General features: G+C 40.0%; 1 protein-coding gene across 6 annotated transcripts in view; it reads left to right on the top strand.

Moving 5' to 3' along the window:
• The window catches only part of ARFIP1 (ADP ribosylation factor interacting protein 1), a 1,064,000-nt gene that overhangs the window by 712,977 nt on the left and 338,464 nt on the right, over positions 1 to 12,559 (top strand). For 5 of the 6 annotated variants that reach the window (XM_044062461.1, XM_044062456.1, XM_044062455.1 and 2 more), the window contains one exon: positions 2,453 to 2,548. The exons of the other annotated variant lie outside the window; for it this stretch is intronic. In XM_044062461.1, the coding sequence (XP_043918396.1) occupies positions 2,453 to 2,548 (96 nt within the window). The remainder of the gene's footprint in view (positions 1 to 2,452; positions 2,549 to 12,559) is intronic. 6 annotated transcript variants of the gene reach the window in all.

Below are 12,559 nucleotides of genomic sequence, written 5' to 3' on the forward strand. Positions count from 1 at the left end.
CTTGCCTCCTTGTTCCCTTCTTTCACCTTATTTTTCAGGTACCTTTGCAGGGTGAGGTTTCTCCATTTCACAGATCAAGACATTTGGACAGGTACTGTATGGCTGCTTGGGATGATATACCTATCCTGGGGTGACCAAAAAAAGAAATAAAGATGGATGGTTGCATGCAGTATTTCTTCCAATTTATGAGGACATCCAAGGAATGTACAGCATACATATATTTACAGTCACGGCGGAAGAGGCTTTTTTTCTCTCTCCTCAACTTTGAGAAGACTTTTGTTTTTACTTCTCAAGTTAAGAGTTGAGAAGAGTGCCAGATTGAGGCTACCTTCCCTTGTTGTAATTGTTACTTTTGTGAGTGTATCAACTTAGACACTGAATTTATCCATCCTATCTCGAAACAATTTTATCGTTTTAATACTTTTGCAACATATGTAACTGAGAATGTAGTCTATATTGCCAATTGCGAAAAATGTAATTGTTTCTGTACTGGAAAGACCAATCAGAAACTGAAAGAACGTATAGCTTCTCATCTATCAGAAGTTAGGATAAAAATAGAAACTAATGCACTAGCTAAACATTTTTTGGTAATGAACACACTTTTAAGTTTAGAATGTTGCAAAAAGTATATCTGAACAAACGTGGAGATGATTTAATTAATAAGACAACTTGTAGAATACAGACGGATCAATTATTTTAGAGCAGACAAGTTACCAGGTCTTAATATAAAAAACAGCGTGAAACCACTTTTAAAATATAGACAGACTTATGAGACTTAAGTATTTATTTAGTACTATTTATTATGTTATTTGTTTATACTTTGTTGTAATCTGTTGAGCTGCTTTTATGAAATAATTTGTCATGTGACTGTAAAATTTGATTTGATATGTTGTTTTTTAGTTTATATGGGAGGTAGTGTAATTTTATTTGTAACACTGATGAAGCATCTTGAGTAGCTTGAAAGCTTTGTGTCTTAGATAAATGATTTTACTTAGCTTATTGGACCTGTGGCTTTTGTTAGATTAGGGAACTGCAGCTGCACAGGGAGCTACCAGATCACGTAGCTATGATTTTGCCTGGTTTTGTCCATATGCCTTCAGGTGTTGTTCCATGCACACTACATATTTTTTAGAGAGAAGCAGTTCTGTTTATAGACATGGTATGTGCATATCTTATGTTGGCAGGCAGTGTGTTTGGCCCTAGTAATATATCTGAGAGATGCTTACAAATGTATGGAGTTGTGCACACAGACTACATTTGACTAGACCCTTGACAACTGTTAGTGAGCAGTAAACTCAGTTTTCTACATGTGTTGTTCAGTCTTAATTTTATTTTTATTTGTATGTGTTTTCCTTGGTAGAGCACTGATCTTCATGGACCTTTGAGTATTTTTAGCAGTCTGCCTAGTGTTAACTTTTTAAGCAGAAAGCTGGAGTCCTAGTTGTTAAGAAGGCAAGTTATTTTTAAGGTTCAGAAAATGTATCCAGCTGGTGTAGCTGTTTTTCCAGTAAATACTAGAACGCTTGTACTGATACTTGAGCTTTGATACCATCAATAACAGCAACCTCTGGTGTGGCTTTGGAGGTCTAAATGACAGTTGAGTGGATGCACTTTGGGACTGGTTATTTGCTAGAACTGAGGAATTTGTGATCTTGTATATTCATATATATACACACACACATACACACAAACACACACACACACTGTCTCTCTCTCTCTCTTACTGGTTCTACTTTGTTACTGAAGGCATGAAACTTCATTTGGCTGACATTCCAGAAAAAATGCAGTAGATTGAGTTTACAAAACACCAGTTGAACAGAAGGGACTAATTTCTTTTTCACAGAGACCATTGTTCTTGTTTTGCATTTTGAATGTTGTGCTGTGGCAGCAATAAAATGCTTACCAAAAGCCACGTTTAAGATAATTTGGCTTGGAAAACACTTTCAGATAAATCCACAACTGCTTAATGAAACTAAAATGCAGTGCATCCTTTTGCAGAAATCCTGGAGTAAAATTAGGTGCAGAATTGGTTTGTTATGTGGTTTCTGTAATGTGCTATTTTTTCAGATATCAAATGTAATCGCTTTTTACTTCAAAATATCCAGCCTTGCAAGAAATTCAACTTCAGGTTAAAAATTTCTGCATTTTCATACTCCATAAAATGCACAAGTTATGAGAGAGCTTTGGAGCAGTGCCATTATCTTTATTATGTTTCCTGTTACATGTATCTGTTTGTAGCAATTGTAATTCATTTATACGCTGACATAACTGGGAATGTGGAAGTTCATTAATGCATATACATATCTTTCCATAAATGTATTTTGAGTTTGTAATTTTTATTGTATGGTGCGATTCCTATGAAGTTCATTCATGTTGAATTATGTACTTCATCCTCATTTTGCATATTTTGCACAAGAATGTTGTTCTCACTACTGAATGGTTAATTTTTCAGATTCTTCTGTTCATTTCCAGTCACCAGTTATATCTCCAAGCAGTGCAGCAGCCAGCAGATTGGCCAACCAAAGCAGTGATTTAAGTACTGCTTCAGGTATTCACAGCTCTGAAACCATCCTTTTCAACAATGGCTGCACACTAACAAGCATATACCGTCTTGCTTGGGAATTGCTTAATTCCTGTGATGTTGTCTATCACTGTTGTATCTGCTTTAACCAGAGCAATGTGTACACTTGCTTTCTACTGTTTGTTCCCCCAGCTTACATCTGTCCTGCAAAACAAAAAAAGTGTGTTTTTCTATAGCAAGAATAAGGCAGCTTGCTCACATAGTTTTGCAGTAGGCTAGGTCTTTGGTATTTGTGCTGGTACATTTACATTTCTGCAGTGGCTTGTATATTTTCACAAGGTAAAAAATAAGAGATGATGTGCTTGCTGACATGAGAAACAAGCCTAAAATGTATTCTGTTTATTTTATCATGCCATATATTGCTTGGCTCATTGTCAATAAGCTTGTTTGACTTCCCTGAAAGTCACCAAGCAACAATTTAAGCCTGTGGTCTAGTGTCTTCCTTGCCAAAGGCCACTGGCCAGAGTATACTTGTCACTTGGAAGCCAAACATGACAGGAGCAGCCTTCAAGATGACTGCATGTCAGTAGTGCAGAGACTGTACTTCCTTGCTTTGTACACAGTAGAGCATACATTAATGCTAAAAATCTACTAGCAGTTTATAATCCTAGATTTGCCAGATGTCTTTTTAACTGTGGTTGCTGCCACAGCCCACTCGCAAGGGAAGGGTAATCAGTATGAGACACTTGATCTTTTCACCGCCTGTCTAGCATTCTCATGACTTGTATCCATTCATAAATTCATGTTGCCAGCATTTCGTACAGATGTTTAAACTTTATTACATAGACTGGCTGATGGTGTTCAATGTTTTAAGTTGCAAACTATGTGCTCCAGTTGTTAAAAGCTCATTCTTGTGTATAGAATATTTACATGTTGCACACTTTTTTTGCTTTCCCTTTAATCAAGTATTCTCTGAAAAATTCATGTTCTATTAACTTTTATTTGGGATGTAATTTGGAAGTAATTGTGGGATTTATGAATTCTGATTCACTTAAATTAATCAAGCTTCAGAACTCAGTCTGTGGTAATTTACACCTGTCTGTCTAGAAAATAGAATATATTTACATTTAATAAGCTATATATATGCATTGTTGTTAATAAATGTGCCATTTTTTTGTAGGTTAAGCGTAATGCTACTAAGCTGCATCTGTAATGTGCCACATACTTGCTGTCCCATAAATGTTACTTTTCCCTACCATTAACCAATCAGATGATCCACAACACTCATGGAGGTGCTGTAATCTGGTTTTAGTAATAGTAATTAATTATGCTTACCAGTTAATTGACCTTTTCTAACTCCTGAACCTTTAATCAGAAACAAAAAACAAAAAGCCATCCTGTACTAAACAAAATGTTTCAGAAAATCCTTTGAGGATTACTAAAATGGTTATTCTACCACCCCTTATATAGCACTGTTTCCCTGTACACCTCCAAATTTGTTCATATCTATTCCAAGCCTGCTGCCCCTAAGGACTTGGACACATCTCTGACCCTAGTGACCTCATTTATAGAAGCTGCACTTTAGCCATTTATACATTATTGCACAGTTTCCCCATCAAACACTTGAACCATTCCAAGACAGAGTTATTGCTGATTTGCTGTGATTCATAGGGTCATAGGGGATTACTAGGCTAATAGCTCAAGAACCCTTACAAACCTAGTCAGTTTTACCCAGTTTTCTATTCCTAGGGGAAGCAAGTGGAGTTTTGACAATTTTTACAGACTGCCTCTGCCCATGAGGAACAGGAGTGAATTTGTGATTTCCCATTCATTGGTCCAGATTGTGCTTGATTGAAGATGGTCAAGGAAGTGCTCTGCGTCACATGAATAGGAAGCCTATTCCAGAAAAGGGGCAATCTGTGGGACACACATAGATGGTGCTGGAGAGACAGAGTTGTGTTATCGATCAGGTTTAGATCCTTGGAACCTTGTGCAGTTAGTTTTACCAATATGTAACATTTCCATCAGGGCTGGGTCAGAGACTGCCTTGTAGGTCAGGCATAGATCACCCCTCAGTAATCGGTAGGAAACTGAAAACAATTGTAGGACTTTTAATTGATCCACATATGACACATTGCTTATACCCTGTATTTTTTGGTGAGAAACCTCTGAGGACACTCCCAACTTATGCAGGTGCCTGGTGAGGTACATGCCAAAGGGTGCACTGTACTTGATTACTGATCTTGATAAGGGCCAAGTGCAGTGGTACTGTGACATCCTGAGATTTGGCTGTCATGCCCTTACTTATATTCTGAGCCACATAGAAGGATTTCCTCACCACCGTGTACACATGGTGGTCAAAGTTCAGATTACTGTCTGAGTACCAAGACCTCTTGCCACTGGGTCCACTTTTGGGGGGTGCTATCAATGTTGTAATTTCCATGGGTGTTTGATTTCCCAAAGGGTGTTAGTATGCATTTCTTCACATTTAGTTTGAGGCCATGGCTCTAACACCAATCATTTGTCTGCATCCATCCTTTTCTGTAGGATATCAGTATCATTTGGGGAGTCAGTGATTGCCCCCAACTTGCAGTCATCGGCAAGCTTGGATAGCCAAAGGCCGTCTACATTTGCCTTGACATCTGAGAAGTACATACCAAACAGGAGGGGGGGCTAGCAGTGAGCCCTGTGGTACTCCAGTGGTGACTGGCCTTTTGCTGGATGTGGATTTCTCCACTCTAATAACATGGGTCCTATCTGTGAGACATTCAGCTATCTTTCAGGTGATGTAGAGGTTTATGCCTGATTTTCTAAGTTTATCTATAGTACCCAAGTCAAATATTGTGCCAGATTCCTTGACCAGGTCAAGGCAGGTGGTATGCACCATCTTACCCTCACCACTGGCTTTGGTGACCTTCTGAAAGTCCACCAGATTTAGTGGACAGGACCTGCCTTTGACAAAGCTGAACTGGGTTGGATCTAGACACTGGTGATTTCCTGTGTTGTTGTTAATCAGGTCCATAGCTTTGCATATCAGGCTAGTCCGACTTATGGGTTTGCAATTTCCTGGGTCCTTGATGGTCCCGTTGTGTAGAGGGATGACTGCTTTCCTTCACTCTACTGGGACAAAACCTATTTGGAGGCTGTAGTTAAATAGTGATCAGAGTGGTTCCACTAGGTCACATTTCGAGCTATTTAATAGACACCGTGGGATTCCATCAGGGCCCACTGATGCCATGTTTCTAGCTTGAGAGTGCAGTGATGATCTGTTTTTTTTTTTTTTTTTTGTGATAACAGACCAAGGAATGTTAAGGGGTATTTTGTGAGGAGTGACCTGAGGGGGTGAAACTTGAGCTGAATTTATTGGCCAACAGATTTGCTTTTTCTTGTGACTGAGTATAAGTAGTGCCATCTGCAGCAAACTCAGCATGTTGTTGAGTGCTTCCTTTAAGATTTTGGACATAACTAAAAAAAAAAAATGCTTTGCCGTTTTTAGTTTTTGAGGACTTGACTATTCACTGACTTGCCTGTTGAGACTAATGAGGGACTTTTTTTCCTCTGTTGTGCACCCACAGGAATGTCCTTCTGTTGTACAATCTATTTATGCCAAGGGTCCACCAGGGTGACTTGTTTTTTCGTTTAGACCTGGGTTTAATTTTGTCAAGTACTGCTATTTCTATGCAGTTCTTTATGTGGTTGTACAGGGTATTTGTGTATACTCCTCCATAAGTTTTTGTGTTTTCGAGGTCAGGGGTAACTTTAGAATTACCTGTGCTATTACTTAATAGAAGGTAATTTGCCTTGGAAAAATCCTCTCTAATCTTTCCAATTAGGACATTACGCTGTGGGCGGGGGGGGGGGGGTGCAGTGCTCCCTCATGTTTGCAAGTACTTTATCAAGGATATTTGAGCCCCTAGTGAGAGTGCAAACCAGCTGTTCCAGTGCATTTGCATTGACAAAGTCCAAGAATCTCTGCATGTTAGTGGTCATGTATGTTTCCCAGCTTATAGAGGGATATTTAAAATTGCCCATGAGTAGTGTGTTGGCCTGAATGCCAAGTAATTAGCTAGTGATGATATGATGGTGGATTTTGCATATGATCATCTGGACATAGAATAGCTCAGGTGAGTCATCCTGCTTGACCAATCTTGTGGTGTGATTGTTTTTTATGCAAGTGGAAACACCTTTTCCTTTCATTTTTTTCCTTTTCAGAAGAGGGTCTGAATGTGTAAAAGGCATGGTAGCCTGCACTGCCAGCGTTCCAGGGAGTGAAGTTTCATGCCAAGACTCCTAACACTGAACAGTATTACCTTGAGCTTGGCATTAGAGGAATTTGATACATTGGTAGGCCTGTTGGTTTGGCAGTGCCTAAATAAGGCACTACAGGGGTAGCCAATGCCTTGGCCAGTATTCAAAAGCATAGCGGCGATAGGTGCAGACCATCTCTGGCAAAGCAGCATGGTCCATCAGTCGTTTCAAGTTGACAAGTATTGTATCCACCTTGGAATGACAGAAATACTGGATCGCCTTTGGAACACTTTTTGCAAGAGAAACTTCAGAGTGATGGGTTCATTCTGATGCCTGCAAATACATTTCTTTAGTAATATTATCAGTAACGTAATTATGCTGGAATGGGATGTAGGTGCAGAGCAGGTTTTATTTTCTGTATTACTTTTACTGTCAGTCGCTGCTGACTGATCCCTTCTTTCCATATACCATCACCCCTGTGGCTACTAGGGTTATAGAAGAATGGAGGAGAAGTTAGCATACAGACAGCCATGAAGCATGGATTCTTTTCTCCTGGCATGTGTAGCTCCTGTTGTTTGCTGAATACCTTCTCCTTTCAGTGTCAGTCCCACAAGAAAACTCATGCTTCTGTATGTGGCTCCAGTGCTACCTACAGCCATGTCACTGTGCTGCTCGATATGCAGGCATGTTAAATATCCTTGCACTACTTTGCCATGCCCCAGTCTTCCAAAACCACTTGGTATCTGTAGATGCAGTAGGCAAAGCTGCCACCTCCCCAAGATGGGTGAGCTGCCACCATCCAGCAACTTCCACCCTTCCACAACAGTTTGTCTAACTTCTGTGTGGTAGTTTGATCCCAGGTAGTTTGGGTATCAGTCAAGGCTTTATCAGTCATATAACTAACTGCTCAGGTAAGTATAGCATTATTTTGATTTGTGTTTGTGTGCGTACATTATATAATATATGTGTGTGTGTGTGTGTGTGTGTGTATATATATATGTATAAATATATATATATATATATATATATATATAATTATATATATATATATATATATATATATATATGTGTGTGTGTGTGTGTGTATATAATGTGTGTATGTATATGTAATATATGCACATACAGATAATGTGTGTGTGCGTGTGTTGTATGCATGTGTGTGCGTGCATCTGTATATATAAATATGTGCGTTTGTGTATGTAGTAACATAGAGTGGCAGTTCCACTAGGTGACTGCCCAACAGGTGAGAGGAAAAAGATAGAAACTGGATAATTTCATGCTCTGGCAGTAGGAGGAATAAATACTTAGATTAAAGAACAATCAGAAATTTATTGTGTGGAAAAATGGAACAAAGCAGATTAATGGGGAATGGCCTGTTTTTAAATGAGCATGGTTGAGTTTCTAGGTTGGAAAATTAGTGTTACCCTGATGCTATTTAAGTAGAGACTAGATTCAAGATGGCAGAAGTTGTTGGGAAGTCCAAAGGAGTCTGGACCACTTGGGGTTTTGGAGTTTGAAGTGGAAAGAGGTTGTTCAAGGACAGGGCAGTCAGGTCTGAGCCAAGAATCCAATGTGACGTCTGTATTTGCCAGTAGATGTCCTGGAAATGGAAAGTTTGGAGGCTGGCAGTTTCCATTGTCTTACTGGAGAGTTTCTGACAACAGATTAGTCTTAGATTATGCAGTCCATTTGCATCATGGATGGGAGTTACACTACCAGGCATTGACAAGGAAAACTGCAATTTTCCACAGCTCAAGCTCCTCTCCGTCTTCCACAGTGCTGTGCTCTTCCCATCTGCTATAGTATTTCATTTGCCATTGTTTGCTTCAGACACAAATGTGACTAAAGCATGTAACTAAGTTCTAATTTTTCTTTATTGCATACCTTTCCCTTATCGTTCCTCATGAATTTTCATTATAAAGAATAGTTGACAGCCTGCTGTTGAGAGTTCAGCGAGTTTTAAGGATGTTTCTGAACATTTGTAACATTTTCCCCATTTTAAGACCTTGTACACAGGTCTGTAAAAACAAATCTGCATTTTTTTTACAGCTATTTTCTTAATGTAGGAAAGGCCTGAGGATACCATACATGCAGCTGCCGTGGTCACAAGAGTCTGCCCATGGCACCCACAGTCATTGTGTGGTGTGCCTGGTGTCATGCAAAATATGCAAGCACTTTGGCTGAGGTACCTCAAAGGAATGAAAGAATACACTTTTTCTTCTCCCCCCAGAAAAACGTAGAAGAAAGCCAGAGGCAGGAGAAAAGAACAAATCAGCCATCCTGTAACAGGTCTTCACCTAAGTTGCGAAGAGTGAAGATTCCAACTACCAAACTGACGCAAGTGACTGTGCAGTCACAGCCACAATTAGACCTTCCTGAAAGACCAATGTCTCTGATTTCTGCCCAGACTTCGCCTCAGGGAGCTCATTCTTTCAGAATTGTAGTGACTCAAGACATTTCTCTGAGTGAAAGAGCTCCCCAGATATCTAGAAAGTCTAGGCATTCATCTCTCCTTTCCACTCTGTCAGTTAGGTCTTTCAGGAGTCCCACCCTGCAGTATAATTTGGAGCACATAATGAGGGCCTTGAGTAAAGCTAAAATCGACATGGGTGTCATATTGTTTTCCTCTTGTCCTTAGTGTGGACAGGATACTTCATCTTCTTCTTCTTCTGTGGATCTATTTTTGGCACTAGAAGATTCAGAGCTTACTGCTTTACTGGTCTGGTTTGTGAAAATATCAAAAGGGCTTGACCCTTCAGTGTAGAGTCCTTTGTTTCCATTCCTCTTAACTCCACCCCCTCTATGTACCTGGAGGTCATTGTCAAATGTTTGATGTCATGATTATCCATGGCAGGGCTGCTTTCTCTTTTCATTGGTATTTGACTTCTCTGTGTCAAAGCCAGATTTAGGTCCGGTATGTCCTTGTGATCAACATATTTCAGTGCTGGGTCTTTAGCACTGGCCTGTTTGGCAGTGAGATTGGTTTAGGTACTAGTTCTGTCTGCTGCCACAGACACATGTTTGAGGTCCTGGAAAGATAAGCTGCCATGTCCATACATCTGGACAGAACACATCCACCACTAATTTAGCTCCACCCATTGACACTCTTCTGTCTCTAGAGCTGGGCACCAATAATGATCTCCATCCTCTGAAAGTTAGAAGGCCTCAGTAGAAAACATTCCTCTGGGTAAGACATTCCCTGTAGCTACTCTGAAGACCTGTCACCCCAAGAACTTGGAGGACATGCAAGAGTAGTAGCATGAACTCTCCTGGAGAGCATCTTACCCCATCTTCAGACCTTATTGATTGGAGAGGTGCCATAGTCCCCTGTGGATGACTCCAAATTAGAAGAAATTTTGGAATTGATGAGATAGTGGAGTACTTAGCTGTAACACCCCCCCCCTCCCCGATGAGATAATGTGCACTATTTTATTTATTGGTGTTTTGTAGAATGCAAAACAGCAGTGATCTTTAAAATGCACATAGAATTGTGTGAGGGTGCTCACCATAACCTTAATTGTTCAAGGCCAAGATCATTGCTGCAGTAGGAAGTTCCACATTTCCCTCATGAAAAGGCTGTGGAGCTGGGATCCAACCTTCTGGCCTCCATGCTGAAAAGTGAGTGCCCTCATGTTGTGTTATGTCAGTTGAGGTAGGGAACACCTGGGACTTCCCCCTATTGCTTTATTTTTCCCTGGGTTCTTTTGCTAGTAGTCTGATACAGAGCTTGGAAGTATTGTATATGCTTTTAATACTGCAGCACTTAGTTATGGTAGGTAAGCATTAATGTTGAGATAGTCATCTGCTGCAACATGTATGAATGTAGTATGCCATTCTGGTTAGTAGGAAGGGGTGGAAATTTGATTCATTTGTTGGTAATAATCCTGCCCCCCCCACCCAAAAAAAAAAATACTCCAATTTTTATAACCAGTTTTTAACTGACATCAGCTGGGTAGAAGGTAATCTATTGCTGGGAAAGGGACATTCATGCTGCCCATGAACTTGACTGGGAGACAGGTGTTTGCAGGGAAGTAAATACTGTGGGAAGAAATAGCCAGGGAATTGTTATGGCTAGGCTTGTATAGGCCCTAGGGCCGATAGCCTAGTACCAACCCATGAACCTAAATCCCATTCTACATTCTCTAAAATGTAGTGCATTATTGATTCTATAACTGAACATTGCAGGTATAGTGAAACCCTCACACAACTGTACTTTAAGGTGGTTTCTGATGGCACTTTCTGTTTATTCTCTTAATCTGTGGTTCTAGTAACTCTGTGTTTCTCCCATTTTCTCTTCAGGTGTTTTGTCTGATGTTTGTGGCAGGGACATCCAGGTGACTATCTGCAGGGCAGATGTCCATTTCTAAATTTATTGTACATTGGGGGAGGGGGTAGAAACCTAATACCTAGATACACAGGATATCTAGTGCCCAGGTACCAAGAGAATTGGATATCAGTCCCTGGATATTCAAGCTTCCTTCTGCATTTAATTTGAACGTAAGTAATTTGCCAAGAAATGTTTGCTTTATTAAAAAATGCATCACTCAGAAACAGTTCAACTCAAGTTTTCTATGCCAAAGTCATTCTTACCTAAAGAAGAGAAAAACACAGCCTTACTGCTCTTCCACCTTCATAATTGGATAAGAATAATGAAAAACGTGACATACTCTGACTACAGTTCTTGTCTTTTGGAGTGTGATGACTATTCAAATGATGGAGTCCTTGTCTCCTGTCTCATTTTCAAAAGATTTTGAACTTAATGAAGGGACTTTTCAAACTGGCTACTAGGAATCTTTCATCCTCCAAAAAAGAGGCTTAAATGTGAGTTCATAGGTGTATTCTAGGCTAACGACGACCAGGGCCCTTATACGTCTAATCATGCAAAGCAAATGTGACCTAAAAATTTGATTTATATGGGGGTGATTTATTGACTGCCTCTGTCCATCAAAGATATAGGCGCCAAACCAGGGGGTGAGTTTCCAATTACCCATCCATTGGTCTTACTTGGACACATGTTAGTCGAAGACTAGGTTACTGTCTACATGAGTTCTCAGATCCCGACTAGTGAATCTACATTTAAGGGTGTTTTATTGATTATGCAGTTATCCAGGATGGCAGACTTCCCAAAAGGTACTAGAATGTATTTCTTGGTATTGAGTTTTAAGCCATGGCTTTGGAACAGTGTTTGTCTGTATTAGACTTTCCTAAAGGGTGTTCTTGTCTTGGGGGGGGGGGTCTCAATGACTGCCTCCAGTTTGCAATCATCAGCTAACTTGGCTAGCCAGAGGCCTTTGTCATTGGCTTTGACATCTGAGAAGTAGATACCAAAGAAGAGTGTGATTAGCATAGAGCCCTGGGGGACACCCCTGGTGACTGGCCTCTTTCTAGAGGTAGTCTCACCGATTTTAACTTCCTGGGTCCTATCAGTAAGCCAGCAAAATTAGGTAACGTTCCTGAAAGACCATTGTAAGTCTAGCCAATATACTGAGGTCAGAATCAAACCTTGTAACTTTTGTTGATGAGGTAAAGACTTTAACCGTTGTACAAAACACACCCCACATGTTGTCTGTACTTTCCTTCCTTTATGCTTTTTGTTTCTTTTCTTTACTTGCCCTTTTGCTAGTCATCTGCTGCATGTTATCAACAAACCTGATATGTATTCTCCAAAAATGAATATTGTATTCTACATGAATCCTTTCTGGCATCTTGTATAGTGGAAAGAGTGGCACTTATATTCAGATTCCACATCCTTGCCTTTGCAGACTCCCATTTTACTGACATGCCATTGCC

This window comes from Protopterus annectens, chromosome 2.part1 (genome assembly GCF_019279795.1).
Source record: "Protopterus annectens isolate FY-2018-M chromosome 2.part1, PAN1.0, whole genome shotgun sequence".
Classification (NCBI taxonomy): Eukaryota; Metazoa; Chordata; order Ceratodontiformes; family Protopteridae; genus Protopterus; species Protopterus annectens.